Genomic DNA, 27,500 nt, shown 5'->3' with positions numbered 1-27,500 from the left:
ATTTTTTACCAAAAATATGTACAAGAATACATATCGGCCTAGACTGAGAATTTTTTTATTTTTATTTTTAAATTAGGCTATTTATTATAGCAACAAGTAAAAAATATTGAATTTATTTTCAAAATTGCTGCTCCTTTTTTGTTTATAGCGCAAAAAAAAAAAAAAACGCAGATCAAATACCACCAAAAGAAAGCTCTATTTTTTGGGAGAAAAGGACGTCAATTTTGTTTGGGAGCCACGTCGCACGACCGCGCAATTGTCAGATAAAGCGACGCAGTGCCGGAAGCTGAAATTTCACCTGGGCAGGAGGGGGGTATATGTGCCCAGTAAGCAAGCGGTTAAAATTACATTTTCTTTTTAACCACTTAAGCCCCAGACCTGTAGCTAAATAGGACCAGGCCTCTTTTTGCGATTCGGCACTGCGTCGCTTTAACCGACAATTGCGCGGTCGTGCGACGTGGCTCCCAAACAAAATTGGCGACCTTTTTTTCCCCACAAATAGAGCTTTCTTTTGGTGGTATTTGATCACCTTTGCGGTTATTATTTTTTGTGCTATAAACAAAAATAGAGCGGCAATTTTGAAAAAAAAAATCTATATTTTTTACTTTTTGCTATAATAAATCTCCCTTAAAAATATATAAAAACATTTTTTTTCCTCAGTTTAGGCCGATACGTATTCTTCTACATATTTTTGGTAAAAAAAAAAAAAAAAAAAAAAAAATCGCAATAAGCGTTTATCGGTTGGTTTGCGCAAAATTTATAGCGTTTACAAAATAGGGGATAGTTTTATTGCATTTTTATAAAAAACATTTTTTTTACTACTAAAGGCGGCGATCAGCAATTTTTTTCGTGACTGCGACATTATGGCGGACACTTCGCACAATTTTGACACATTTTTGGGATCACTGTCATTTTCACAGCAAAAAATGCATTTAAATTGCATTGTTTATTGTGGAAATGACAGTTGCAGTTTGGGAGTTAACCACAAGGGGGCGCTGTAGGAGTTAAGTGTGACCTCATGTGTTTTTAAAACTGTAGGGGGGTGTGGCTGTAGGAGTGATGTCATCGATTGTGTCTCCCTATAAAGGGGATCACACGATCGATGCAGCCGCCACAGTGAAGCACGGGGGAAGCCGTGTTTACATACAGCTCTCCCCGTTCTTCAACTCCGGGGACCGATCACGGGACCCCAGCGGCGATCGGGTCCGCGGCTTCCGGAGCTTCGGACCGGGTCGCGGGCGCGCGCCTGCGACCCACGGCTGGGTAGATGTACAGGACGTGCAGGTAAGTCCATCTGCCCAGCCGTGCCATTCTGTGGACGTATATATACAGTGGGCGGTCCTTAAGTGGTTAAGCCCCAGACCATTTTGTAGCTAAAGGACCAGGCCTCTTTTTGCGATTCGGCACTGCGTCGCTTTAACCGACAATTGCACGGTCGTGCGACGTGGCTCCTAAACAAAAAAATGTTTTGATCTTTTTTGGGGGATATTTATTATAGCAAAAAGTAAAAAATATTGATTTATTTTTTCAAAATTGTCGCTCTATTTTTGTTTATAGCGCAAAAAATAAAAACCGCAGAGGTGATCAAATACCACCAAAAGAAAGCTCTATTTGTGGGGAAAAAAGGACGCAATTTTGTTTGGGCGCCACATCACGCAAGTGTCAGTTAAAGCAACGCAGTGCCGAAATCGCAAAAAATGGCCGGGTCATTCAGCAGCCAATTCTTCCGGGGCTGAAGCGGTTAAAAAAATATTACATTTTTTTTTTTTATGCTTTCAAATTTATTTATTTTTGCTCACTTTTGTTGCGGTCACACGGAATGTAAACATCCCTTTGTGACAGCAATAGGCAGTGACAGGTACTTGGGCTCCATTCACACTTGCACCGACTTTGGATGACATCACCCCCGCGCATGCATACGGGAGTCATGAGCGCGGCTCTATGGACAGCACGCCACCCATTGAGAGATTGAGAGCGCAGTGTGCGTGCACTGGTGACATCACTGGCCCAGCTAAAGCAAAGATCTCCTAAATGGTGCAGGTTTAGGAGATACTTATGCTTACCTGTATCTCTCTCTCCATCCATCCCTCTCCCCCATCTCGCTCTCTCCCCCCATCTCGCTCTCTCTCCCCCCATCTCGCTCCCTCTCCCCCCATCTCGCTCCCTCTCCCCCCATCTCGCTCCCTCTCCCCCCATCTCGCTCCCTCTCCCCCCATCTCGCTCCCTCTCCCCCCATCTCGCTCTCTCTCCCCCCATCTCGCTCTCTCTCCCCCCATCTCGCTCTCTCTCCCCCCATCTCGCTCCCTCTCCCCCCATCTCCCCCCATCTCGCTCCCTCTCCCCCCCATCTCTATCCATCTCTCTCTCTATCCATCTCTCTCTCTCTATCCATCTCTCTCTCTCTATCCATCTCTCTCTCTCTATCCATCTCTCTCTCTCTATCCATCTCTCTCTCTCTCCATCCATCTCTCTCCATCCATCTCTCTCCATCCATCTCTCTCCATCCATCTCTCTCTCTCTCCATCCATCTCTCTCTCTCTATCCATCTCTCTCTCTCTATCCATCTCTCTATCTATCCATCTCTCTATCTATCCATCTCTCTATCTATCCATCTCTCTATCTATCGAAAAGTCATACAATTGGGGTTTACATCTCCTGTAACAGAATTAATTTCCTACCCGACACAAAGGCACACTTCTCTTCTTTTCAACATTTTTCTGAGCAGACTTGTTAGCATGGATTGTTGTGTTCGGATTAGGAAAATTATTACAGAAGACGCAGGCCCTCTTCTGGCAGCACAGGGGTACTGCATGTGGGTCAGACGGATCTATGCGACAATGTGGTTGTCCTACATAGGTCTCAGCAGGAGATGAGTATATGCAACTCCAATAATCCTGATGTTAAATAAACAGCGACCTAAATAACAGACTAACAATGACACTGGTTATGGGGTCACAGGCTATTTTCTGATCGAGGGGTATAAATTATCTCTTGCAGATACGAGCAATTAAAAAAAAAGTTAATCTAGTGTAACTCATTTTAGGTGTGAAAAGGAGGCCTCCGCTCAAATGACCCTCATAGGTTTTAATCCTGAAGTTTGGCACAGCCGTCAATGTGAGATAAGAGGTGTTAGTGTTTTTTATGCACAAGGGCCCTTTCACACAAGGCAGATCGGTAATGATCCGCCCTGTGAACCTCCGCTTGATCAGCGGGGTTCGCTCCCGTTGATCCCCGCTGAGCCGGCGGATGACAGGGCGGTCCCCACACACTGTGCAGGGACCGCCCTGTCTTTTCTCCACTCTCCCCTATGGGGTTATAGCTAGGGATGCACCGATATATCGGCACCGATACATATCGGCCGAAAACAGCCGTTTTGGCGACATGCCGAAACAGCTTAAAAATTGCCGAAATGGGCATCGGGTGCCCGTAAAAATGATGGCCGCTGGGCTTTCACGGCTCCGTCCTCTGCCTATGGCGAGTGTCACTGCCAAAGTGTCCCTCCTGACTCGATCGGCTATTCAAAAATGGCGCCATTAAGTATCTGTGCATGCGCCGCTCAGCCGAGCGGATACAAGCTTTCCCGAGCCCGGCCGGCTTCAGGCTCGGGAAAGCTCGTATGCGCTCAGCCAGGCGGCGCATGCACAGATACATAATGGCGCCACCCGGCACCATTTTTGAACAGCCGATCGAGTCAGGAGGACTCAGGAGGGACACTTTGGCAGTGACACTCGCCATAGGCAGAGGACGGAGCCGTGACAGCACAGCCCAGAGTCCAGCCCTGCTTCAAGGTAATAAAGAAGATGGTGGCAGAAGGTGCTGGTGGCACTGTGGCAGGAGGTTGTGGGGCAGGAGGTGATGGTGACACCGTGGCAGGAGGTTGAGGGGCAGGAGGTGATGGTGGCACTGTGGCAGGAGGTTGAGGGGCAGGAGGTGATGGTGGCACTGTGGCAGGAGGTTGAGGGGCAGGAGGTGATGGTGGCACTGTGGCAGGAGGTTGAGGGGCAGGAGGTGATGGTGGCACTGTGGCAGGAGGTTGAGGGGCAGGAGGTGATGGTGGCACTGTGGCAGGAGGTTGAGGGGCAGTAGGTGATGGTGGCACTGTGGAAGGAGGTTGAGGGGCAGGAGGTGATGGTGACACTGGGGCAGGAGGTGATGGTGGCACTGTGGCAGGAGGTTGTGGGGCAGGAGGTGATGGTGGCACTGTGGCAGGAGGTTGTGGGGCAGGAGGTGATGGTGGCACTGTGGCAGGAGGTGATGGTGGCACTGTGGCAGGAGGTTGAGGGGCAGGAGGTGATGGTGGCACTGTGGCAGGAGGTTGAGGGGCAGGAGGTGATGGTGGCACTGTGGCAGGAGGTTGAGGGGCAGGAGGTGATGGTGGCACTGTGGCAGGAGGTTGAGGGGCAGGAGGTGATGGTGGCACTGTGGCAGGAGGTTGAGGGGCAGGAGGTGATGGTGGCACTGTGGCAGGGGGTTGAGGGGCAGGAGGTGATGGTGGCACTGTGGCAGGAGGTTGAGGGGCAGGAGGTGATGGTGGCACTGTGGCAGGAGGTTGAGGGGCAGGAGGTGATGGTGGCACTGTGGCAGGAGGTTGAGGGGCAGGAGGTGATGGTGGCACTGTGGCAGGAGGTGATGGTGGCACTGTGGCAGGAGGTGATGGTGGCACTGTGGCAGGAGGTTGAGGGGCAGGAGGTGATGGTGGTGTTTTAACATGCAATTATAAAAAAAAAAGAAAAAAAGAAAAGTCATTTTCGGTTTCGGCCTGACTTTTTTATTTCGGTTTTGTTTCGGTTCTGAAATTTCCATTTCGGTGCACCTCTAGTTATAACCTATAACATACGGTCCGCAGGTGTGAAAGGGGCCTTAAAGGGGAATCTTTTAAAATGTTTTTGAAAGAGATTGTTAAAGCCCACCCTTTTGCGACGCACATATGTGTTAGTAAAGGGGTCAAAGTAGAACTATAGGCAAAACTTTTTTTTTCCGATTTTGGATAGAGGAAGGGAGAGGGGGTTAGAACTAGGGATGCACCGAAATGGAAATTTCAGAACCGAAACAAAACCGAAATAAAAAAAAAATTCAGTCCGAAACCGAAACCGAAAATGAATTTTCTTTGTTTTCCCCCTATTAAAATTTTTTGGCGGCAATCGATGTGGCAATAATAATTGATGGTTACAGTGGCTGCGTTTGATGGGCACAGTGGCTGCATGTGATGGCACAGTGGCTGCATGTGATGGCACAGTGGCTGCGATTGATGGCACAGTGGCTGCGTTTGATGGCACAGTGGCTGCGTTTGATGGCACAGTGGCTGCGTTTGATGGGCACAGTGGCGGCATGTGATGGGCACAGTGGCGGCATGTGATGGGCACAGTGGCGGCATGTGATGGGCACAGTGAGGCTGCAATTAATGTTTTTTTTGGTAGTCAGATAAGGCAAGCATTGCTCAATAACACACAATCGTTTTTTTTTTAAAAAAAGTTTGTGTGTTATTGAGCAATGCTTGCCTTATCTGACTACCAAAACAAATATCAATTGCAGCCTCACTGTGAAAAAATGGCAGATTTTTTTTTTTACATAGTCGCTCACCTCAGTTAGTTAACCATGTGCCTGTGCCTCCGTCCCCCCCTCCCCCAAAACATGGGACGAACTAGCCATTTAACAGATTGCTCCTAGTCCTAACAGGTTTTGTACACAACTTAAGTTAGTACTGCTTACTTTTTAAGTAGAGGTTCCTCCTAGGCAGGCAGTGTGATGTGACTCAGTCTCAGGCTGGTGATGCTCCGAGTCCTCCCTCGCCTCCGGCCGTGACGTCACGCGGCTCGCGCCGCTGGACTAAACCAAGAGACTCCCCCATAGGGGGAGTCCAAACGACAGGTGATAGGTCTTGCTAGGAGGACAAGGTGGAGCGCGAGCAGCAGTCGGCACACAGTTAATACAGTGCCACTGCCGCTGCTCGCGCTATGTGCACGTCTGGCGGCCAGCATGTGGGTCTACATATATTGATATGAACATTGCCTCCCCCCCTCCTAGTAAAAAATGGTATCACCCATTCACCCAGCTTTATTATCGGCATTTTAAGTTTATTTCGGCAGGGACCCAGAAACGCTATTTTCGGCCGATATGTATCGGCCACCGATAATCGGTGCATCCCTAGTTAGAACCTGTTCCGTTTTTTTTTTTTTTTTGTTGCCATCTGTGTCCCATTTGCAGAGATTTTTCATCACTTCCTGTCCCATAGCCAAACAGGAAGTGAAAGGAAAATCGCTGTGTAATGGGACCTCCGTCCTCAACAGGACTATGTCTTATGGACGCAGAGAGCCGGCTCAGGGGGCGAGCATGCACAAGTGGTTTGCTATAGGGGCACTTAGCAAGGGGGAGGGGTCCAGAGTACCGGCGAGGGACCCGAGAAGAGGAGGATCAGGGCTGCTCTGTGCAAAACCATGACACAGAGCAGGTAGTTGCAACATATTATTTAAAAAAATAAATAATAATAATTACTTTAAAGAATATGTGTAATACAATAGTGATAACTAGGGATGAGCTTCGAGTTCGAGTCGAACATTTCCTGTTCAGCGAACAATTTGGGGTGTTCGCGGCAAATTCGAAAAGCCGCGGAACACCCTGTAAAAAGTCTATGGGAGAAATCTAAAGTGCTAATTTTAAAGGCTAATATACAAACAAGGGATTGTCCTAAAAAGGACTTTCCCAACTGTGTGTGTGTTTTTTTTTACAATTCTTTACACTTTTTGTGAAATGGTAGAGGTAAAACGTACTCCATTACCAATTCACATAGGGGTGGGGGGCTGGGATCTGGGGGTCCCCCTTTGTTAAAGGGGTCTTCCAGATTCCGATAAGCCCCCCGTCTACAGACCCCCCACAACCAACTGGCAAGGGTTGTGGGGATGAGGCCCTTGTCCCCATCAACATGGGGACATGGTGCTTTGAGGGGTCACAGACCCCCAAAGCATCCTCCCAATGTTGAGGGCATGTGGCCTGGTACGGTTCAGGAAGGGGGGGGCACCCTCTCTCGCCCCCCTCTTTTCCTGCGGCCTAAAGGTTACGTGCTGGGATAAAGGGTCTGGTGTGGATTTTTGAGGGGAACTCCACGCCATTTTTTTCCTTAAATTTGGGGTGGAGTTCCCCTTAAAATCCATACCAGACCTGAAGGGTCTGGAATGGATATTTGGGGGGGGGTCCCATGTAATTATTTTTTTAAATTTGACGCAGGGTTCCCCTTAATATCCATACCAGACCTGAAGGGCCTGGTAATTGAATTTGGGGGGACCCCCACGTTTTTTTTTTAATGATTGAATTCTCTCTGTATTGCCGGGAGCCGACAATTCATTATAGCCGCGATTTTAATTGACTTTTTTCCCCTTCAGAAATGACACTTTGTGCAGAGAGAGTTCTAATCACGGGAAACAAGCGCTACTTCACAGGCATACTATCCCCCCCCCCCCCAGCTACGAAATTCAAAGGAATATTTCACTTTTATTGTTTCACTTTTAGCATTATTAAAATCGCTGCTCCTAAAAAAAACGTCTGTTTTTAAAACAATTTTTTGCATTGATACATGTCCCCAGGGGCAGGACCTGGGCCCCCAAACACCTTTTAGGACAATAACTTGCATATTAGCCTTTAAAATTAGCACTTTAGATTTCAAACGTTTGAGTCCCATAGACTTTTAGCTAGATTCAGGTACGGTGTCCTAACTTTGCGGCGGCGTAGCTTAGCGTGTTTAGGCTACGCCGCCGTAAGTTAGCGAGGCAAGTACTTGATTCTCAAAGTACTTGCCTGCTAAGTTACGGCGGTGTAGCCTAAAGCGGGCGGGCGTAAGGGCGCCTAATTCAAATTTGTCTGAGGGGGCGTGTTTTATGATAATGAGGCTTGACCCGACGCGATTGATTTTTTTTTTTTTAACTGCGCATACGCCTACATTTCCCAGTGTGCTTTGCGGCTAAGTCCGCCGCACGGGCCTATTGATTTCGACGTGGATGTAAGCGACGTAAATCCCTATTCACGGACGACTTTCGCAAACGACGTAAAATTTTCGAACTTCGACGCGGGAACGGCGGCCATACTTAACATTACTATGCCATCTATTTGATGGAATAACTTTAGGCGGCCTATCTCTTACATAAACGGCGTATCTGTACTGCGTCGGCCGGGCGTACGTTCGTGAATAGGCGTATCTAGTGATTTATCTAGTGGAAGCGCCACCTAGCGGTCAGCCAAAATATTGCAACCTAAGATAGGACGGCGCAAGCCGTCGTATCTTAGATATGTTTAAGTGTATCTCTGCTTGAGAATAAGCTTAAACTTAGGTCGGCGCAGATTCTAACTCTTACTGAATCTAGCTATTTAACAGGGTTCTAAAGTTCACACAAACTTTTGGTGTGTTCGCAGGTTTTGGTGCGGTTGGTGGGTGTTCAGCTCATATTAAAATATTACCATTTTGCAGTGAGATTCCGAAAAAACTTTAATCCGAAGAGAGGTCCCTGCAGATCTCCAGCTCCGAACTCCACCTTAAAAACAGAAGAAAGATAAAACCCATATGAAATATAGGACTGCATTTCTCTTTATAATATACAAGCTGTGGACAGGGGGGTATGAGACCCAAATGATGGTGAGGGGGGGTGGGATGGGAAATCCAATGTATCATTTTGAATACATGAAACCGGAGTCTCAGAGTTAAAAGCATGTTTACCCTAAAAAAAAAGAAGAAAAAAAAAGAAGAATTTAAAAAAAATGAGCACATGGAACATTACTTACCTTCCCCCTGTGATGTGCCCCGTGTTCAGCAGTAGCCTTCCTCCCTCACCACCTGCAATGTTCTGGTGCATCAGGGGTTAATAGAGCCGTCACAGGCACTCATTAAGAGTATCCAACTAAGACAACCCTTTCCACCCAGCTCCTCCATTCACAGAAGACGTACCGACAATTTCTATGAATGAAATGTGATCTACGAATGGAGGAAGGGAGGATGATTGACAGGTCTGCCTCCTCCATTCATAGTGTTTAACCACTAGCCGACCAGCCACCGCAGTTATACGGCGGCAGGTCGACTGCGTAAAATCACGTAGGTATACGTAATTTCGCATTTCAGCCATTAGGGGCGCCTGCTCACCCCTGGTGCTAACGCGCGTGCCCGGCGGGCGCGATCGCTCGTTACGGAGCGAGAAACGGGAGCTGTGCGTGTAAACACATCGCTCCCGGTCCTTTCAGGGGGAGAAATGACTGTTCGTCCGTTCATACAATGTATGAACAGCGATCTGTCATTTCCCCTAGTCAGTCCCACCCCCCCTTCAGTTAGAACACACACAGGGAACATACTTATCCCCTTCCTCGCCCCCTAGTGTTAACCCCTTCCCTGCCAGTGGCATTTTTACAGTAATCAATGCATTTTTATAGCACTGATGGCTATAAAAATGCCAATGGTCTTAAAAATGTGTCAAAAGTGTCCGCCATAAGGTTGCAGTACCATAAAAAAAAAATAAAAAAAACTCCCCTCCTGATTGGTTGAGACAGCGGTGCGATTGGCTCCTGCTGCTGTCAATCAAAATCATTCAGCCAATCAGGAGAGAGAGAGGGGGGGCAGGGCTCCGTGTCTGAATGGACACAGGGAGCAGCGCTTGGATCGGGTGCCCACCATAGCATGCTGCTTGCTGTGGGGGCACTCAACAGGAGGGAGGGGCGAGGAGTGCTGAAGATGGACCCGAGAAGAGGAGGATCGGGCTGCTCTGTGCGAAAACATCACACAGAGCAGGTAAGTATAACATGGTTATTATTTTATTTAATTTTTTTAAACTAGACCTTACAATCACTTAAAGGCCGGGTTCACTGGGGTTTTAACTTTGCATAGTAAAACATTGTTTTTCTGCCAGTAAATTCCTTATACAGCTCACTTCCTGTTTCTTATCTGGTCATTAGCCTAGGCTTATGACATCATGCACAGCTCGCTCTGTCTCTTGTGAGAGTTTGCCAGGAAGGAAGTCATAAGAGGGCCAATGAGAGCTGCAGAGCTGGAGGTGTGCCTCTGTAAATCCAGGAAGTGAACAGGCAGCAGCTTCAGCTGCCCACAGTTAAAATGGCTGAAGCCAGACTCAATGGAGGGAGAATTCTGCAACATATTTGGCAAGTACAGAATCACAGTATATATAAAATAATATGCAAAGTGGTTGGAGGGAAGCTTCAGAATGGCAAAGATGTTTTTATTACAAATTATGTGAGCAGACTGCAGCTCCTCATTAAAGGGGAGTTCCAGCCTTTTTTAGGTTTATTAAAAGTCAGCAGCTACAAAAAGTGTAGCTGCTGGCTTTTAATAAAACAGACACTTACCTGTTCCACTGTCCAGCGACACAACGCCGCCCTCTCCGCCGGCGCCTCCATTCTAACGGTGGGCACCCGGCCGTGACAGCTTTCAGCTTCACGGCCAGGGCACTCAGTGCGCATGAACGAACGGCGCCGCGCTCCCAGAGTTGACAGGCGACCGCCTACAGGGAGTGGCCGCATTAGGCGATATGACGAGTCACCTAAGCGGTCCCTGGGCGGAAGGAGGAAGTGGGACAGGAAGTCTCACTACTACTGAAGCCCCCAACCCCCCCCCCCAAAAAAAAAAAACGACATGCCAAATGTGGCATGTAAGGGGGTGAGGAGTGGTTTAAGCGGACGTTCCACTTTTGGGTGGAACTCCGCTTTAAAAAAGTAAAATGAGTGGTATGGAGAAACTGCAAAACATGCAAACAGGAGCCTACAGCTCCACCTGCTGGCTGGAAATATAAGTACATAACAGTTAGGGTTGTCCCGATACCATTTTTCGGTATCGGGACCGATACTGAGCATTTGCGGGAGTACTTGTATTCCCGCAAATGCCCCCGATGCCAGATCCGATTCAAACCCCCCCCCCCCCACATACTGCAACGCCCCCGCCGCCTATTTAATCAGCGTGCGGGGAACATTACAGCTTTCATTTGAATAGCTGTGTGATCCCCCGCCGCGCCGCGTATAGACACTCCCCCTTGCTCGGGATTGGACGGGTGATCTGTCTATCAAAGTGCAGATCACCCGTCCAATCCCGAGCAGGGGGGGGAGTGTCTATACGCAGCGCGGCGGGGAACACACAGCTATTCAAATGAAAGCTGTAATGTTCCCCGCACGCGGATTAACTAGGCGGCGGCATCTAGGTATGGGGAGACATGGCTGCATATATGTGGGGGGACATGGCTGCATATATGTGGGGGGACATGGCTGCATATATGTGGGGGGACATGGCTGCATATATGTGGGGGGACATGGCTGCATATATGTGGGGGGACATGGCTGCATATATGTGGGGGGACATGGCTGCATATATGTGGGGGGACATGGCTGCATATATGTGGGGGGACATGGCTGCATATATGTGGGGGGACATGGCTGCATATATGTGGGGGGACATGGCTGCATATATGTGGGGGGACATGGCTGCATATATGTGGGGAGACATGGCTGCAATATGTGGGGGGACATGGCTGCAATATGTGGGGGGGACATGGCTGCATATATGTGGGGGGACATGGCTGCAATATGTGGGGGGGACATGGCTGCATATGGGGGGGGACATGGCTGCATTTGGGGACACATTTTAAAAAAAGTATCGGTATTCTGTATCGGCGAGTACTTGAAAAAAAAGTATCGGTACTTGTACTCTGTCCTAAAAAAGTGGTATCGGGACAACCCTAATAACAATCATATGCTATATTTTATATTTTTATAGACTATAAATTACATTTATTAATTTCTTTTATTATTGTCTAGACAAAAAAAGAATGTACAAAACCACCAAAACATTCCCCTCTTTATTAGCCGCCATGGTGTAGAGTTTTTTTTTTTTTGCATTTGCGGTTTGAGTCACTTATTGCGAAAGCAGCACGCTGACACAAATAAACAGATGAATTATGTACATGATAAACGACATATCCTATGCTGAAATATGCACATCTATTAACCCAGCACAGAAAACTCCAAGTGTCTTTGCTTTGTTTGCATCCCTATTTGAATAGACGCAACAAAATATACATAAAGCCAAGCGCTGCTGGGAGCAAAAAACGCGGAGGAAAAGGCGCGGCCTTCATAATAAGTCTCAGCCAAATTTAGAAGCCGCGCTTGGATTTTCTTTCCTCGGCGTAACAGGATTTAACAAAAACTGGAAATCCACTAAATAGGGCCAGATGTAGCGTCTTTCTCCTTAACCACTTCAGCCCCGAGCCTCGCTCTGAGATTTGGCGTTTACAAGTTAACCACTTCAGCCCCAGAAGGATTGGGCTGCCAAATGACCGTTATGCAGCTTAAAGCGGGGGTTCACCCTAAAAAAAAATTCTAGCATTACATCCAGGATACTAACGACATTTACAGTATGCAGGTCTTCTTTTATTTTTTTATCGCCGTGCATACCGTTATATTGAGATTTTCTCCCCGGCTTCCGGGTTCTGATTCCCGCGGGAGTGGGCGTTCCTATCCTCGGGTTAGATGATTGACGTCTGGTGAAACAGTTCATGTCGCACAAGGCGCGTCACCAGATTTTCGTAAATTGCCGAGCTGCGAATCGGCGCTAGAGCCGTGTAGAGCTGACTGCGCAGGCGCCGTATAGCGCCGACCCGCAGCTCGGCTATTTACGGAAATCTGGTGACTCGCCTTGTGCGACATGGGAACTGTTTCACCAGATGTCAATCATCTAAACCGGGGATAGGAACGCCCACTCCCGCGGGAATCAGAACCCCGAAGCCGGGGAGAAAATCACGAAATAACGGTATGTACGGCGATAAAAAAAAAAAATAAGACCTGCATACTGTAAATGTTATCGTCGTACATACCGCTATTTTGTGATTTTCTCCCCGGCTTCGGGGTTCTGATTCCCGCGGGAGTGGGCGTTCCTATCCCCGGGTTAGATGATTGACATCTGGTGAAACAGTTCCCATGTCGCACAAGGCGCGTCTCCAGATTTCCGTAAATAGCCGAGCTGCGGGTCGGCGCTGTACGGCGCCTGCGCAGTCAGCTCTACACGGCGCCGACTCGCAGCTCGGCAATTTACGGAAATCTGGTGACGCGCCTTGTGCGACATGGGAACTGTTTCACCAGACGTCAATCATTTAACCCGGGGATAGGAACGCCCAGTCCCGCGGGAATCAGAACCCCGAAGCCGGGGAATAAAATCACAATATAACGGTATGCACGGCGATAAAATAAAAATAAAAAAAGACCTGCATACTGTAAATGTCGTTAGTATGCTGGATGTAATGTTAGAAAATTGTTTTTAGGGTGGACCCCCGCTTTAAAGATCAGGCCACTTTTTGCGATTCGGCACTGCGTCGCTTTAACCGACAGTTGCGCGGTCGTGCGACGTGGCTCCCAAACAAAATTGGCATAATTTTTTTTCCCCACAAATAGAGCTTTCTTTTGGTGGTATTTGATCACCTCTGCGGTTTTTATTTTGTGCGCTTTAAACAAAAATAGAGCGACAATTTTGAAAAAAATAAAAAAGCAACGTAGAGAGCGTCCTGACTCTCCCGTAGTCCAAGGGAGGGGGGCGAGCACGACACTCCACACCAGGGAGAAAGCCTCGCATTACTGTGTGGAGTTACAGAAAGAAGAACAGGAAGTGAGGATTTCTCAGAAGAAATAAGGACATTTAAAGCGGAGGTTCACCCTCAAAATTAACTTTTTTGCTAACCTATCTCTAGCCTTAATAAAGGCTTGTAGCGTTGTCATTTTTTTTTTTTAATGTGTACACTTACCCGTCTTCAGCCGCACTTCCGGGTCTTCTTCCTTGCGGGGAGTGGGCGTGCCGCTCCTTTTCCCCCGACGGGGAGCTCTGCATAGATGAATGACGTGCGCGTCATCACCTTTCCGAAAATATCCGACGGGGACTGAGCTCTTTACGGCGCCTGTGCCTGCCGTGTAGAGCTGACTGCGCAGGTGCCGTAAAGTGCCGAGTCCCCCTTGGATATTTTCGGAAGGCGATGACGCGCACGTCGATCATCTATGCAGAGCTTAGGAACGCCTACTCCCCGGGGGAGCGAGTACCTGGAAGCCAGGTGAAAACGACGGAAAAATACGGCGCCTGCGCAGTCAGCTCTACACGGCTCTAGCGCCGACTCGCAGCTCGGCAATTTACGGAAATCTGGTGAGGCGCCTTGTGCGACATGGGAACTGTTTCACCAGACGTCAATCATCTAACACCGGGGATAGGAACGCCCACTCCCGCGGGAATCAGAACCCCGAAGCCGGGGAGAAAATCTCAATATAACGGTATGCACGGCGATAAAAAATAAATAAAAAAAGACCTGCATACTGTAAATGTCGTTAGTATGCTGGATGTAATGTTAGAAAATTGTTTTTAGGGTGGACCCCCGCTTTAAAGTTCAGGCCACTTTTTTGCGATTCGGCACTGCGTCGCTTTAACCGACAGTTGCGCGGTCGTGCGACGTGGCTCCCAAACAAAATTGACGTCCTTTTTCCCCCCCCATGAATAGAGCTTTCTTTTGGTGGCATTTGATCATCTCTGCGGTTTTTATTTTGTGCGCTATAAAAAAAAAGGAGGACTGCACTAAGGGAAAGGAAGATATTTAGGGGGAAAAAAAAAATTGTACCTTTATAACCCCTTTAATTACAAGAGGCAGCCATTGCTGCTGGTGAAATGAGGTCAGCCAGAAAGGGCGGTAGCCGAATAGTAGCTCAATGAGTGACAGACTTGTAAAGCGCAACACATGCAAACTGAATCGGCTCTGGGCGCTGTATCTATTTCATGGGTAAGGAACCCCTTGACCTCAGAAGAGATGGGTTTTAATCTTTCTCCTGAAGGCCAAGTGGTCCGACTCCAGTTTCTGTTCCGTGACCCGGACGGAAGCCTGATTGAAGCGGGTCGAGTAATTTATGGGTGTCTAAATGCAGTTGCAGCTGTTGTACAACTACTTTCTCCATTACCTTGGAAAAAAACATTTAGACCGGTTATGGGCCTCTGGTTGTTTGGGTCTTTGGGGTCGAGGACTTTGGGGTCAATGAAGCAGCGACTGTCCTGAGACCCGGCGTCCATCACTCCCACATTGTACACAGACATAGTCAGGTTGAAAAAAAGACACAAGTCCATCTAGTTCAACAGACAAGATGTGAGGAAACCTCCAAAGGAATGACTGTTTATTGAAATTCAGACGCACTTTTATACCCCACAGGAGGATATTCCCCTCCTGACCATATTACCCCTAACAATACAAACTGTAAAGAGGAATATAATCATCATAGCTATGGGACAGCCAACATAAACATAATGCTATTCCACTTCTAGCAACTAATAGCCGACAGTGATTTAATTAACTCGTAAGCTAATCAACATAAAACCGTAAAACACCCCACAATGGTTCAATAAAAAGGTACAGCGGTCACAATAGTAATCACCTGTTCAAGAGATGAGCAGACCGACAGGAACAATGGAACAAATGGGAAAGACGTTCTTAAGGAACGCATAACAACCCGTGATCTCACCCCACCTTGGCCTAGTTGGCAACAGAAGACCCGGGGCCGTCCAAATCTCATTAACCAGCTTTCGTTTCACATACATCTATTTACAGAGTTTCAAATTGGCAGAGACCGTCACGGCTTCCTTGACTGTTAAATGTAATAATGTCCTTTAGTATAACATAACAGGACATCTTCCTAAATGCTTGTACAGTGTTTCCCCGAAAATAAGCCTGGGTCTTATATTAATTTTGGCAACAAAAGACCCAGTAGGGCTTATTTTCGGGGTAGGGCTTGTCATGTGCCGATTTCTCCCCCAATCTCCCTCCCTGTCAGGAATCCCCAGTGGCACCGAGGAAAAGTGCCTGCAAAACTCAAGAACGCTCTGGATTACAGTATCAGATAATGAAAACTGTACCTTTCTGCAATCCATGTGTGACAAACACCTTCACATAGCGCCGCACCCATGTCCCGCCAGAGCACTGCAAATGGAGGGGGGTCAGATATCCCCTGCAGAAGAGAGCTGGCAGAAGAGAGGAGAAGAGCAGCGGACATCAGCTAAGTGCCGCTATGCACTTCCATGGCCCGCCTGAGCTCTTGTTCCCGCTCTGAGCACTGAGGGGGAGCCAAAAACCCCCACTGACAGCTGGCTGAAGAGGAGGAGAAGAGCAGCAGGACATCAGCTGAGCGCCGCTATGCGCCTCCGTGGCCTGCCGGAGATCTTGTTCCCGCTCTAAACACTGAGGGGGAGCCAAAAACCCCCACTGACAGCTGGCTGAAGAGGAGGAGAAGAGCAGCAGGACATCAGCTGAGCGCCGCTATGCGCCTCCGTGGCCTGCCGGAGATCTTGTTCCCGCTCTAAACACTGAGGGGGAGCCAAAAACCCCCACTGACAGCTGGCTGAAGAGGAGGAGAAGAGCAGCGGGACATCAGCTGAGCGCCGCTATGCACTTCCATGGCCCGCCTGAGCTCTTGTTCCCGCTCTGATCACTGAGGGGGGGGGGCAAAAACCCCCACTGACAGTGGGCTGAGGAGGAGAAGAGCAGCGGGACATCAGCTGAGCGCCGCTATGCGCCTCTGTGGCCCGCCGGAGCTCTTGTTCCCGCTTTGAGCACTGAAGAGGGGGCCAAAAAAAACCCACTGACAGCTGGCTGAAGAGGAGAAGAGCAGCGGGACATCAGCTGAGCGCCGCTATGCGCCTCCGTGACCCGCTCCGAGCACTGAGGGGGGGTCAAAATCCCCCGCTGACAGCTGGCTGAAGGTGAGGAGAGCAGTGGAAGGCCAGCTGAGCACTATACAGAATGCATCCAGCACACACAGCCCACATCACATACCGTGCTAGGTCTTATTTTCGGGGGGTAGGGCTTACATTGCAGCCCTCCTCAAAAATCACAATAGGGCTTATTTTCGGGGAAACACGGTAGTGCCCTTGAATGCCAGAGCCCATAGTCATGTATATGGGTCCTTCAGTTCCCAGAGTCTGTGTGTTTTGGGGAGACATGGACTTGAATCCAAAAGTACCATTACTCCAAGGATGAAAAATAGAAAGAGGGAACACACTCACATTGCCACATCCATAAATTTATGAGGAAACAAAAAAAAGACACTCAAAGTCTGGACTTTAAAAGGCCTAGGCAGACAATGGGGAAGAAGAAAAAAATATAAAATGTAATTGAAAAAAGTACATATGTTCAAAAAGTGTTCAGAATTAAAAATCATGTAGAATGATACAGGATTGTACAGTGAGCCCTTGTGCATCGACGCGTTTCGCCGAATGGCTTCTTCAGGACACGATCACGGTTCGAAGATGCAACAAAGAGAGAGAATGAGTCTCACTGTCTCATAATGGACTGCGTCTCATTTGAAAAATACCCAGTGGCCAGGTTGTTTATAACAACAAAATCCAATATATGGAAGGAATCCAAAAGACTGCATGGAAATAGACCTCAAATGGCTGATTTTGCACAGGAATTCAGGAATTATTAAACAGACAAAAGAACGTCTAGTGTCGAGGAGAATACGAGTGACCATAATCAGGAGATCCGAGGTCCAAAAAGGGACAACCTCAACAGAGCTCGTGGGTACTAATGGCATATATTATAGCCAAAATTCACACGTCACCCAATCAGAAATGATCTGCTCACGCTGAATTAAAAAATTAAAAAATATTCTAAGCAGGGGCATGAAGACATCACAGGGCGTACAACATGACCATATCAAGAGATCCGGAGTCCAGAAAAGGGCTACAGGAACGGAGCTTGTGGGCGCTAGTGAGACATAGTGTAACCCAACTGCACATGTGTCCCGTAAGGGAGGGATATCAATGGCACAAAACACGAGTATGCCCCTGGGAGACTCCACGGGTCCCCCCAGGCACACACCTCCCAAAGAGTAGTGCTCCCTTAAAAGCCAGGGCCCATAGTCAGTAGGCAAGAGGCTAGACTGCAATCCCCTCCAATAGCTTGTGTCCCAGTTGAGTCTGTCACATTCCTCCACACCAAACCATATCTTTATGGAGCTGGATTTATACACAGGGGCACAGTCATGATGGAACAGAAAATAATCTTAACCAGTGGCGGCAGCTCCATTATGGCCACCGCCCCCCCTCCCCCAATGCCTCCAGCCCATAATCTACATGCGGGATGCCAGATGCATGGATTCCATTTTTTTTTTTTTTTTAAGCACGCGATTAGAGCCTGAGGCTCCAATTGGCTTAAAGAAAAGGGTGGGCTTGTGGCTGTGGGTGTATTGTTGAAACCCCCCCCCCACTGGGAAACAAGCTTTAGGAGGGGGATTGCAGTCTAGCCTCTTGCCTACTGACTTTGGGCCCTGGCTTTTAACTACTTGCCGAACAGCCGCCGCAGTTATACGGCGGCAGGTCGGCTCCCCTGCGCGAGAGCCCGTAGCTATACGTCGGCTCTCTACGCGGCCACTAGGGGCACACAGCTCCCGGTCCTGTCAGGGGAGAAATGCCTGACCGTCTGTTCATACAATGTATGAACAGCGATCAGTCATTTCCCCTAGTGAGGCCACCCCCCCCCCTACAGTTATAACACACTTAACCCCTTCCTTGCCACCCTAGTGTTAACCCCTTCCCTGCCAGTGGCATTTTTATAGTAATCCAATGCATTTTTTTTAGCACTGATCGCTATAAAAATGCTATTGGTCCCAAAAATGTGTCAAAAGTGTCCGCCATAATGTCGCAGTACCGGGGAAAAAAAAAAAAAAAACGCTGATCGCCGCCATTAATAGTAAAAAAAAAAAAAATATTAATAAATGTCATAAAACTACCCCCTATTTTGTAAACGCTATAACTTTTGCGCAAACCAATCGATAAACGTTTATTGCAATTTTTTTTACGAAAAATATGTAGAAGAATACGTATCGGCCTAAACTGAGGAAAAAATATTTTTTATATATTTTTGGGGGATATTTATTATAGCAAAAAGTAAAAAATATTCATTTTTTTCAAAATTGTCGCTCTATTTTTGTTTATAGCGCAAAAAATAAAAACAGAGGTGATCAAATACCACCAAAAGAAAGCTCTATTTGTGGGGAAAAAAGGACGCCAATTTTGTTTGGGAGCCACGTCGCACAACCGCACAATTGTCAGTTAAAGTGACGCAGTGCCGAATCGCAAAACGTGCTCTGGTCTTTGACCAGCAATATGGTCCGGGGGTTAAGTGGTTAAGGGAGCACTACTCTTTGGGAGGTGTGTGCCTGGGGGACCCTTGGAGTGATGTTACTTTGAATTCAAGTCCACATCTCCCCAAAACACACAGACTCTGGGAACTGGAGGACCCATATACATGACTAAAAACCCACCAGCCGCCACTGGTCTTCACCAAACGGTTACCACAAGGTTGTCTAAAATGTCTTTGCATGTGAATGTTTAACAGAGATCTGCATGGGTATGTACCAAGTATTGGAACTGGATGGCCACCAAACTCATAGGTGTGATGTCAGGGTGCTGACATATTTTGGCCATAGAGAGTACCTCTTGGCATACGCCAGATGTAACAAGTTCCTTGGACTATAAAGACTCATTCACACAGGCGCTGAGGCCCATAGACCATGAATGGGCTCCTTTATGTGGCTGGAACTGAAATCACCAGGTTCTGCATGCAGGCAGCCCATGTAAGGGCTCTTTCACACAGGTGGCCCCTTCAGGTCCACCTGCCAGTTTTTTAGGCGGACCTGAACGGGCGCTCCGTGCTCCTCTATGGAGCCGCGGATGTCAGCGGTGACATGCCCGCTGACATCCGACCCGCCAAAGTGTGACAGAGGAAGAACCTACTTTTCCATCCGGCTGGCGGATCAGATCGAGTGAACACGGACAGTTGGTCCGTGTTCATCCGTTCCCCCACATAGGGGAAAGCGGAGAAAAGACAGGGTGGTCCCTGCACAGTGTGCGGGGACGGCCCTGTCATCCACCGGCTCAGCGGGGATCAACAGAGCGTTCCCCGCTGAGTAAGCGGAGGTTCACGGGGCGGATCATTACTGATCCGCTCCATGTGAAAGGGGTCTTAGTCTATGGGGACACAGTCACTTGTCTTGATTTGACAGGCGTGCAGGTGCAGGGGAGCGGTCACAAATGTAGACAGTGTGCAATTGGGGCCGCTCACTTGCACACCTGTCAAATGAGGAGGAGTGGCTGTGAAGCCGCGGCATCCCTACAGACTTGCATGGGCCATCTGCATGCAGCACCTGGCAGCTCCAGTCCCATTAACAAATGGCCCATTCATGATGCCTGTGTGAATGAGGCACAAGTCTATTCGAGCAGAGCGCTCACGTGACACATTTTTGCTCTTTTTTTGTCTAAAAGTTTTTAATCTGAAACTCTTTATTGTTTCAGCTCCTCAAAGTGTTGGTGTCTTATGAATAAAGGACAATAAATCTAATAGGATTGCTTCGAGGTATTTATTTGCAGCCCTTTATTATGTGATGTATGGTGCTGTGTAGAAAGCAGACATTTTATAAAAAGAATAAATACAAAATAATAAGTGAAAACAGCTACAATCACGATTCATAAATGGTGCAATAAAACGTCCAATTTCTGTATGACACAGAAGCTTTAGCTTTTTATTTACACTTAAAAAATAAATAAAAAAAAGCCTAGGATAAATCCAAGGAAAAACACCAAGCTCACTTACCGACCTGCCCGCGATGTCAGCCCCCCTATCTAACAGTATGCGTTAAAAACAGGGATTTAGTCTGCACACAAATGTATGTGCAAGCCCCACCAAGGCACCCTGGTATCTGTAGTCCTATCACTAGCTTATGAGTGGCTCCACAATGGAAGCATATGAATTCTGCTGGATAGATGGAGGGTAGATGAACTGAAGGGAGCCCAACCCTTCTTAAAAAAAGGTACAGGGGGACATTGAGCCCCCAGCACAATGGCTGCAAAGGTGTCAGTGCGTTGCCTGACCAATATAGCAATTGTTTTTTTTTTCTAACACATGTTGCCTTCCAATGCTGCAATGGCCAGTTATATGTGGGGGCAGTGGCTTCCTTTTTTTTGTATCATTTACACTTAAAGCCTGCTTGGCTGAGGTGGAGAGGCAGACGCATGACACTGATTCCCGCCTCAACCAATCACTGGAAGTATTGCATTCATTCATATAAATTCAAAGCTTCCTGGGAATGGATGAGCAGCGGTCAGTCCAAACGGAGTACTTGCATGCAGATCATCCTAGGTGACACCAACGGTGGGACACTATTCCTCCCACTGACACCAACGGTGGGACACTATTCCTCCCACTGACACCAACGGTGGGACACTATTCCTCCCACTGACACCAACGGTGGGGCCCCATTCCTCCCACTGACACCAACGGTGGGGCCCCATTCCTCCCACTGACACCAACGGTGGGGCCCCATTCCTCCCACTGACACCAACGGTGGGGCCCCATTCCTCCCACCGACACCAAAGGTGGGGCATTGTTTCCAACGCCAGGACATTTTCTACTCTTATCAGCCACAGTTGGGCCCCTCTAAAATCTTAAGGATAGTAAACTGGCCCTTTGTTTAGAAAGTTTGGAGACCCCTACTCTAGATCAGGGGTCTCCAAACTGCTGCCCGAGGGCCAGATGTTGCCCTTTGCTTGCCCTTATCCGGCCCTTAGAACACTATTCCTTCCACCGACACCAACAAAGGGGCACAATTTCTTCCACTTATACCAATGATAGGATACTATTCCTCCTACTGATGGGGACACTACTACTCCTACTGGCCTCCAACCCTGAGGCCATATTTATTCTAACTGATGCTGGGCCCGGGACATTTTCTGCCCCCCCCCCCCCCGCTGGCCAAAATCAAGCCCTCTGAAGGACAATAAACTGCCCCTTTGTTTGAAAAGTTTGGAGACCCCTGCTCTAGCTGACTGTAACGGCTACCCACTGGTGTGAGGGTCTCAGCCGTTGGAGACGTCCTTTTCCCTGGCAAGCTGCGATATGCAAGTACCGCCGGTATATCCCATCGAACGCCCTTCCAAGAAACGAGACGGGCTACATTTGAAGGGTCAAGCAGACTGACTTTATTTGGCATATTTCACCTGCTTATATCTGCTTACAACTGTTACAAGAACAATGACAGTTTCCGCCCCCCCCCTTCACCCAGTAGGGGGCTTCAACACAGACCCCCTGAAACAATGACATCTCCTTGAATTAATCACTTGACCAGTCTCTAGACGCTTCGGCACCGCAAACCACTTAACATTTTCTGGCCAGGCACATTCCTTTCTCAATAGAATTCAATTAACCTTTAAAACAATTATCACTCACACATAATCCCCATCAGCATACACCTCACAGGGGGCTGTTACCTACACAAGAGAGAGTTCTCATTAGCTATGCGAAGGGAACATTAGCATTCAGCAATGAAAGAGACTTGTCCAATTAACCCTTTGAGCTCAGAATACAATGTGGTACATCCAATTGTGACAAGCTATGCAGTTCCTTGTAGTCCTCCCTGCATGAAGCCTATAACTGTCCCGGCAGCATGCATATGTCCGTTACACTGACGACGGAGGTCCTCCAGCCAAGAGCTGGGGCAGGCTCCAACTAATGCACAATGTGAGAAGCTAGGAGCCTGCACAATTTTCGCAAGACTGAAGGTAAGACTAGAGTTCAGCTTTAACCTCCCCGTCTAATCAAAAAAGTCTACAAAAAGGCCAATGCCCACAAATCTGAGAGGTGACCTCTCTCGCTCTCCCCCCTACAGATCCCGAGATCGCTCTCTCGAATAAGGCAATCAGTTCAACGTCTGCTGTTTTCATACCGAAATGAGACATCATGGCTCAGGGCCGCTGCCCCGTTCAACCCTTAAATTATAACCGGTCTATCTGATTCAATCTCATCTCTGCAGCTGGCAGAAGTACCTCCGCTCCTCTCCTCTAGGCCTGGGACGCGGGAATAAAACAAGAGAGGTCTCTCCGGAGGAGACCAGGCTGTCTGATAACTGACTCTCCTCTCGGAATCTAATTAAGGGCCTTTTGGATGGATTGCTGCTTTTTTGCATTTCCATTTGGTTACACTCGGCTGTTTCTCGGGTCTCACAGGTGGCCGGGACTGCTCTCCAGAGTCTCATGTTAAGTCATGTCAGCAGTTATGCTTGAGAGCCGCCTTTGAAGTTGGAGAGAGAGAATCGAGTCGACGGTCTCGTTTTTCCGAGAGCGGGTGACTTTCATAGCGGCTCTTCAATGTTAATCTGACATTTTTCAGTCTCAGCACTACCCGCCGCTTGTTAAAGATGCAGTATTTATTTTCCAGATAAAATTTAGACAAGGCCGGGGGAAGGGCTTCAGCTACGGAAAAACCAAAACCAAGACGCCTTTTTTTTTTCTTTTGCGCCGCTGTAAAAATCTTAAGTGAGATCTATCTCCGTTGTGGGAGGACACAGAAGGATTTTTAAATTACTATGATAGGGAATATTTTATGCGGATTCGCCTTCGGCTACAGCCCGTCTGCGTAATTAGCTGCAAGTGCATTCTCAGGAAACCGCAGTTTATACCTGAAGCATTAAAAGGAGGAAATCGACGATTTAAATGAGGAGGTTCAGATTCCAACTCGGAGAGATGAAGACATTATAATGCAAGACAGGTGACGGGTTATGCTTCGGCCGGCTCTTATTGATTCACAAAGCAAACCTGTAGACAATTCATTTGACCTTAGATGTTTAACCTGTTGCACAAAACAAAACAAAAAAGGCTGGAAAAGGCCTAGTATGGTAATTACTAAATGGCAGGCTGTGGGCCGGATGCGGACCATCCGGACCACCGCAGTGCCACTATTCAGGAGCCGCTAGACAGGATCTGGGAGACAAAGCAGCTTTGGATAGAGGGCGGGGGCTGCCAGACTGAACATTTCAAGTGTTCAGTCAGGTGATTGGTTGTTAGGATGAGGGCGGTCCTAGCAACCAATCCCCTGCTGGGACACTTGGAGAGCTGAGCTAAGGGGGGCTGGGGGTGTTAAGCTGAGAGGGGCTGCACTGTGAATTGGGAGACAGAGCTGTGGGGGTCTGTAATGTGAATGGGCGGGCAGAGCTATGGGGGACAAAGCTGGGGAGGGATGCAATATGAATGGGAGGAACAGAGTTCAGGGGGGGGGCTGCAATATAAATGTGGGGGAAGAGCTGAGAGGGGGGCTGCACTATGAATGTGAGGGCAGAGCTTAGAGGGGCTGCAATGCTAATGGGGGGAGCAGAGCAGAGAGGGGCTGCAATGTGAATGGGAGCAGCAGAGTTGAGGGGGATGCAGTGTGAATGGGGGGAGCAGAGGGGGGATGCAATGTGAAAGGGGAAGCAGAGCTGAGGGGGGATGCAATGCGAATGGGAGGAGCAGAGCTGAGAGGGGATGCAATGTGAAAGGGGAAGCAGAGCTGAGGGGGGATGCAATGCGAATGGGAGGAGCAGAGCTGAGAGGGGATGCAATGTGAATGGGGGGAGCAGATCTGAGGGGGGATGCAATGCAAATGGGAGGAGCAGAGCTGAGGGGGGTGCAATGTGAATGAGGGCAGAGCTGAGGGGGGATGCAATATGAATGGGAGGAGCAGAGCTGAGGGGGGTGCAATGTGAATGAGGGCAGAGCTGAGGGGGGATGCAATATGAATGGGAGGAGCAGAGCTGAGGGGGGCCCCAATGTGAATGGGGGCAGAGCTGAGAGGGGCTGCAATGTGAATGGGAGCAGCAGAGCGGAGGGGGGAATGCAATGTGAATGGGGGGAGCAGAGCTGAGGGGGGCTGCAATGTGAATGGGAGGAGCAGAGCTGAGGGGGGTGCAATGTGAATGAGGGCAGAGCTGAGGGGGGATGCAATGCGAATGGGAGGAGCAGAGCTGAGGGGGGCTGCAATGTGAATGGGGGCAGAGCTGAGGGGGGCTGCAATGTGAATGGGGGCAGAGCTGAGGGGGGATGCAATATGAATGGGGGTAGAGCTGAGGGGGGCTGCAATGTGAATGGGAGGAGCAGAGCTGAGGGGGGCTGCAATGTGAATGGGGGCAGAGCTGAGAGGGGCTGCAATGTGAATGGGAGCAGCAGAGCTGAGGGGGGAATGCAATGTGAATGGGGGGAGCAGGGCTGAGGGGGGCTGCAATGTGAATGGGAGGAGCAGAGCTGAGGGGGGTGCAATGTGAATGAGGGCAGAGCTGAGGGGGGATGCAATGCGAATGGGAGGAGCAGAGCTGAGGGGGGCTGCAATGTGAATGGGGGGAGCAGAGCTGAGGGGGGCTGCAATGTGAATGGGGGCAGAGCTGAGGGGGGATGCAATATGAATGGGGGTAGAGCTGAGGGGGGCTGCAATGTGAATGGGAGGAGCAGAGCTGAGGGGGGCTGCAATGTGAATGGGGGGAGCACAGCTGAGGGGGGATGCAATGTGAATGGGAGGAGCAGAGCTGAGGGGGGTGCAATGTGAATGAGGGCAGAGCTGAGGGGGGATGCAATGCGAATGGGAGGAGCAGAGCTGAGGGGGGCTGCAATGTGAATGGGGGCAGAGCTGAGGGGGGCTGCAATGTGAATGGGGGCAGAGCTGAGGGGGGATGCAATATGAATGGGGGTAGAGCTGAGGGGGGCTGCAATGTGAATGGGAGGAGCAGAGCTGAGGGGGGCTGCAATGTGAATGGGGGGAGCAGAGCTGAGGGGGGCTGCAATGTGAATGGGAGGAGCAGAGCTGAGGGGGGCTGCAATGTGAATGGGGGGAGCACAGCTGAGGGGGGCTGCAATGTGAATGGGGGGAGCACAGCTGAGGGGGGCTGCAATGTGAATGGGGGGGAGCAGAGCTGAGGGGGGCTGCAATGTGAATGGGGGGGGAGCAGATGGGTTTCAAGGGACATGCCCTCTTCTTCAGACCAAAACTGGTCTGAATGATCCACCTCTTCTTAAATACAAGACGTTACTTTTACCCCTCCCACCTAGGGAGGGGAGTTCAATCTCCTGGAAGTCGCTGAGTATATGTACAATGCTGGTTTTACCATTTGCTAATTTTACAATTTTTTATTTCTAAGTGTAGACGAAAATGCACCATTTTGTTTTGTGTGTGTAGTTTAGATTGTGGATGTACAAATCCCCCCCCCCCCCCAATTTATTTCCCCTTTTTTAAAACCCCTACTTACCTGGTGGTAAGTTTAGCACATTTCTGATCCTCACCCACTAAGCAGATCCCGCGATGTCCAGCTGAGATCCTCTTCTCTTCTGGCAGCACTTGGTCCCCGTGTCGCCATGTTTTACTGTGACGTCATCGATAGGCTGCTGGCTGTTCCCGGGTTTAGCTGACGCACCTACCGATGAGCCGCCCCCTCCATCTTTACTGAATGAAAGTCTTAGCCTTCTGGGATATGTGCTATCCCATGCCGATATCCCAGGAGGCAAAGGGAGGGCGCCTAGGCGAATGACGTGCAAAAGGATAAGGGAGAGGGGGGGGGGGGGGGTTTGGGCTATAAAAAAAAAAAAGGGGGGTAAACAAAAAAACACAGTGCTATCTGTGCATAGGACCGAAGGGGAGGGGGATTATGGTTTAGAGGGTGAAGGTGGGCTTTAACATTCCTGTCTTGGTTGGAAGCTGATGGGATGGTCATCATTTACTTCAGGCCATCCGATTTCTCAAGAATCTTAGCGCTAGGGTGTCAAGGTTTTGCCTCTTGAGGTTTCACCTGTTGCTGCCTGCGTAACACATTAGTACGCTGGCAAAAGACTGGGCATTAGCTCCCACATGCTGCACATATATATGTCTCTGGGCGGCCGATGTTTCTGTGCCGATAGTGCGCTCATTGAGCAAAATTAAACTGGCTCCCAATCATGAGACCACTGTGACAGCCAATCAAATCAGTTGCACGATCGCTGATCCTTTCCACCCCCAGCACATTAAAAACTCATTAAAGCGGAAGTAAACACATCCATAAGACAGTTTCATTTCCGCCACTTGCCGGGAATGTAACACTCCCATTGGTTATGCTCTCAACCAAACTGTCAAGCCATCCAATGGCTGGTGTCTAAACTGATCACATGTGCAGCATCATGGCAGCTGTAGATGAAACGGGAAAAGATGGCAGCTTCCTTGGCTGAAAATAGGGGGGTTTACCTTCACTTTAAAAGGGGACACTGGGTGGACAGGAAGGGGTAAAGTATGTAAACTAAAGAAAAAAAAAGACAACAGGGAAGGGGAAAAATCTATATAGCAGGTTATTCTTTGAAGTCTATGACTTTGCTGGGGAGATATTCCTTCACTTCCTGTCCAGGGGATACAACAGGAAGTGAGACAGCGAGGGGGGGGGGGAAGGGAAAAGAGGGGGGGGGAAGAGAAAAGAGGGGGGGAAAGGGAAAAGAGAGGGGGGGAAGAGAAAAGGGGGGGGGGAAGAGAAAAGGGGGGGGGGAAGGGAAAAGAGAGGGGGGGAAGAGAAAAGAGGGGGGGGGGGGAGAAAAGAGGGGGGGGGGGAGAGAAAAGAGGGGGGGAAGAGAAAAGAGGGGGGGAAGAGAAAAGAGGGGGGGGGGGGCAAAGAAGGGGGGGGGGGAAAGAGAAAAGAGGGGGG

The 27,500-nt window shown here is 48.9% G+C and overlaps 1 protein-coding gene across 1 annotated transcript in view; it reads right to left on the bottom strand.

Annotated features, from left to right (window-relative positions):
* The window catches only part of DNAJC11 (DnaJ heat shock protein family (Hsp40) member C11), a 163,266-nt gene that overhangs the window by 34,255 nt on the left and 101,511 nt on the right, over positions 1-27,500 (bottom strand). Inside the window, 1 exon segment of the mRNA XM_040326699.1 lies at positions 8,445-8,570. Coding sequence (XP_040182633.1) covers positions 8,445-8,570 — 126 coding nt within the window.

Source organism: Rana temporaria, chromosome 10 (assembly GCF_905171775.1).
Source record: "Rana temporaria chromosome 10, aRanTem1.1, whole genome shotgun sequence".
NCBI classification, from domain to species: domain Eukaryota; kingdom Metazoa; phylum Chordata; class Amphibia; order Anura; family Ranidae; genus Rana; species Rana temporaria.
The sequence above is the reverse complement of the archived record's forward strand: the minus strand, read 5'-3'. Positions and strand labels throughout refer to the sequence as shown.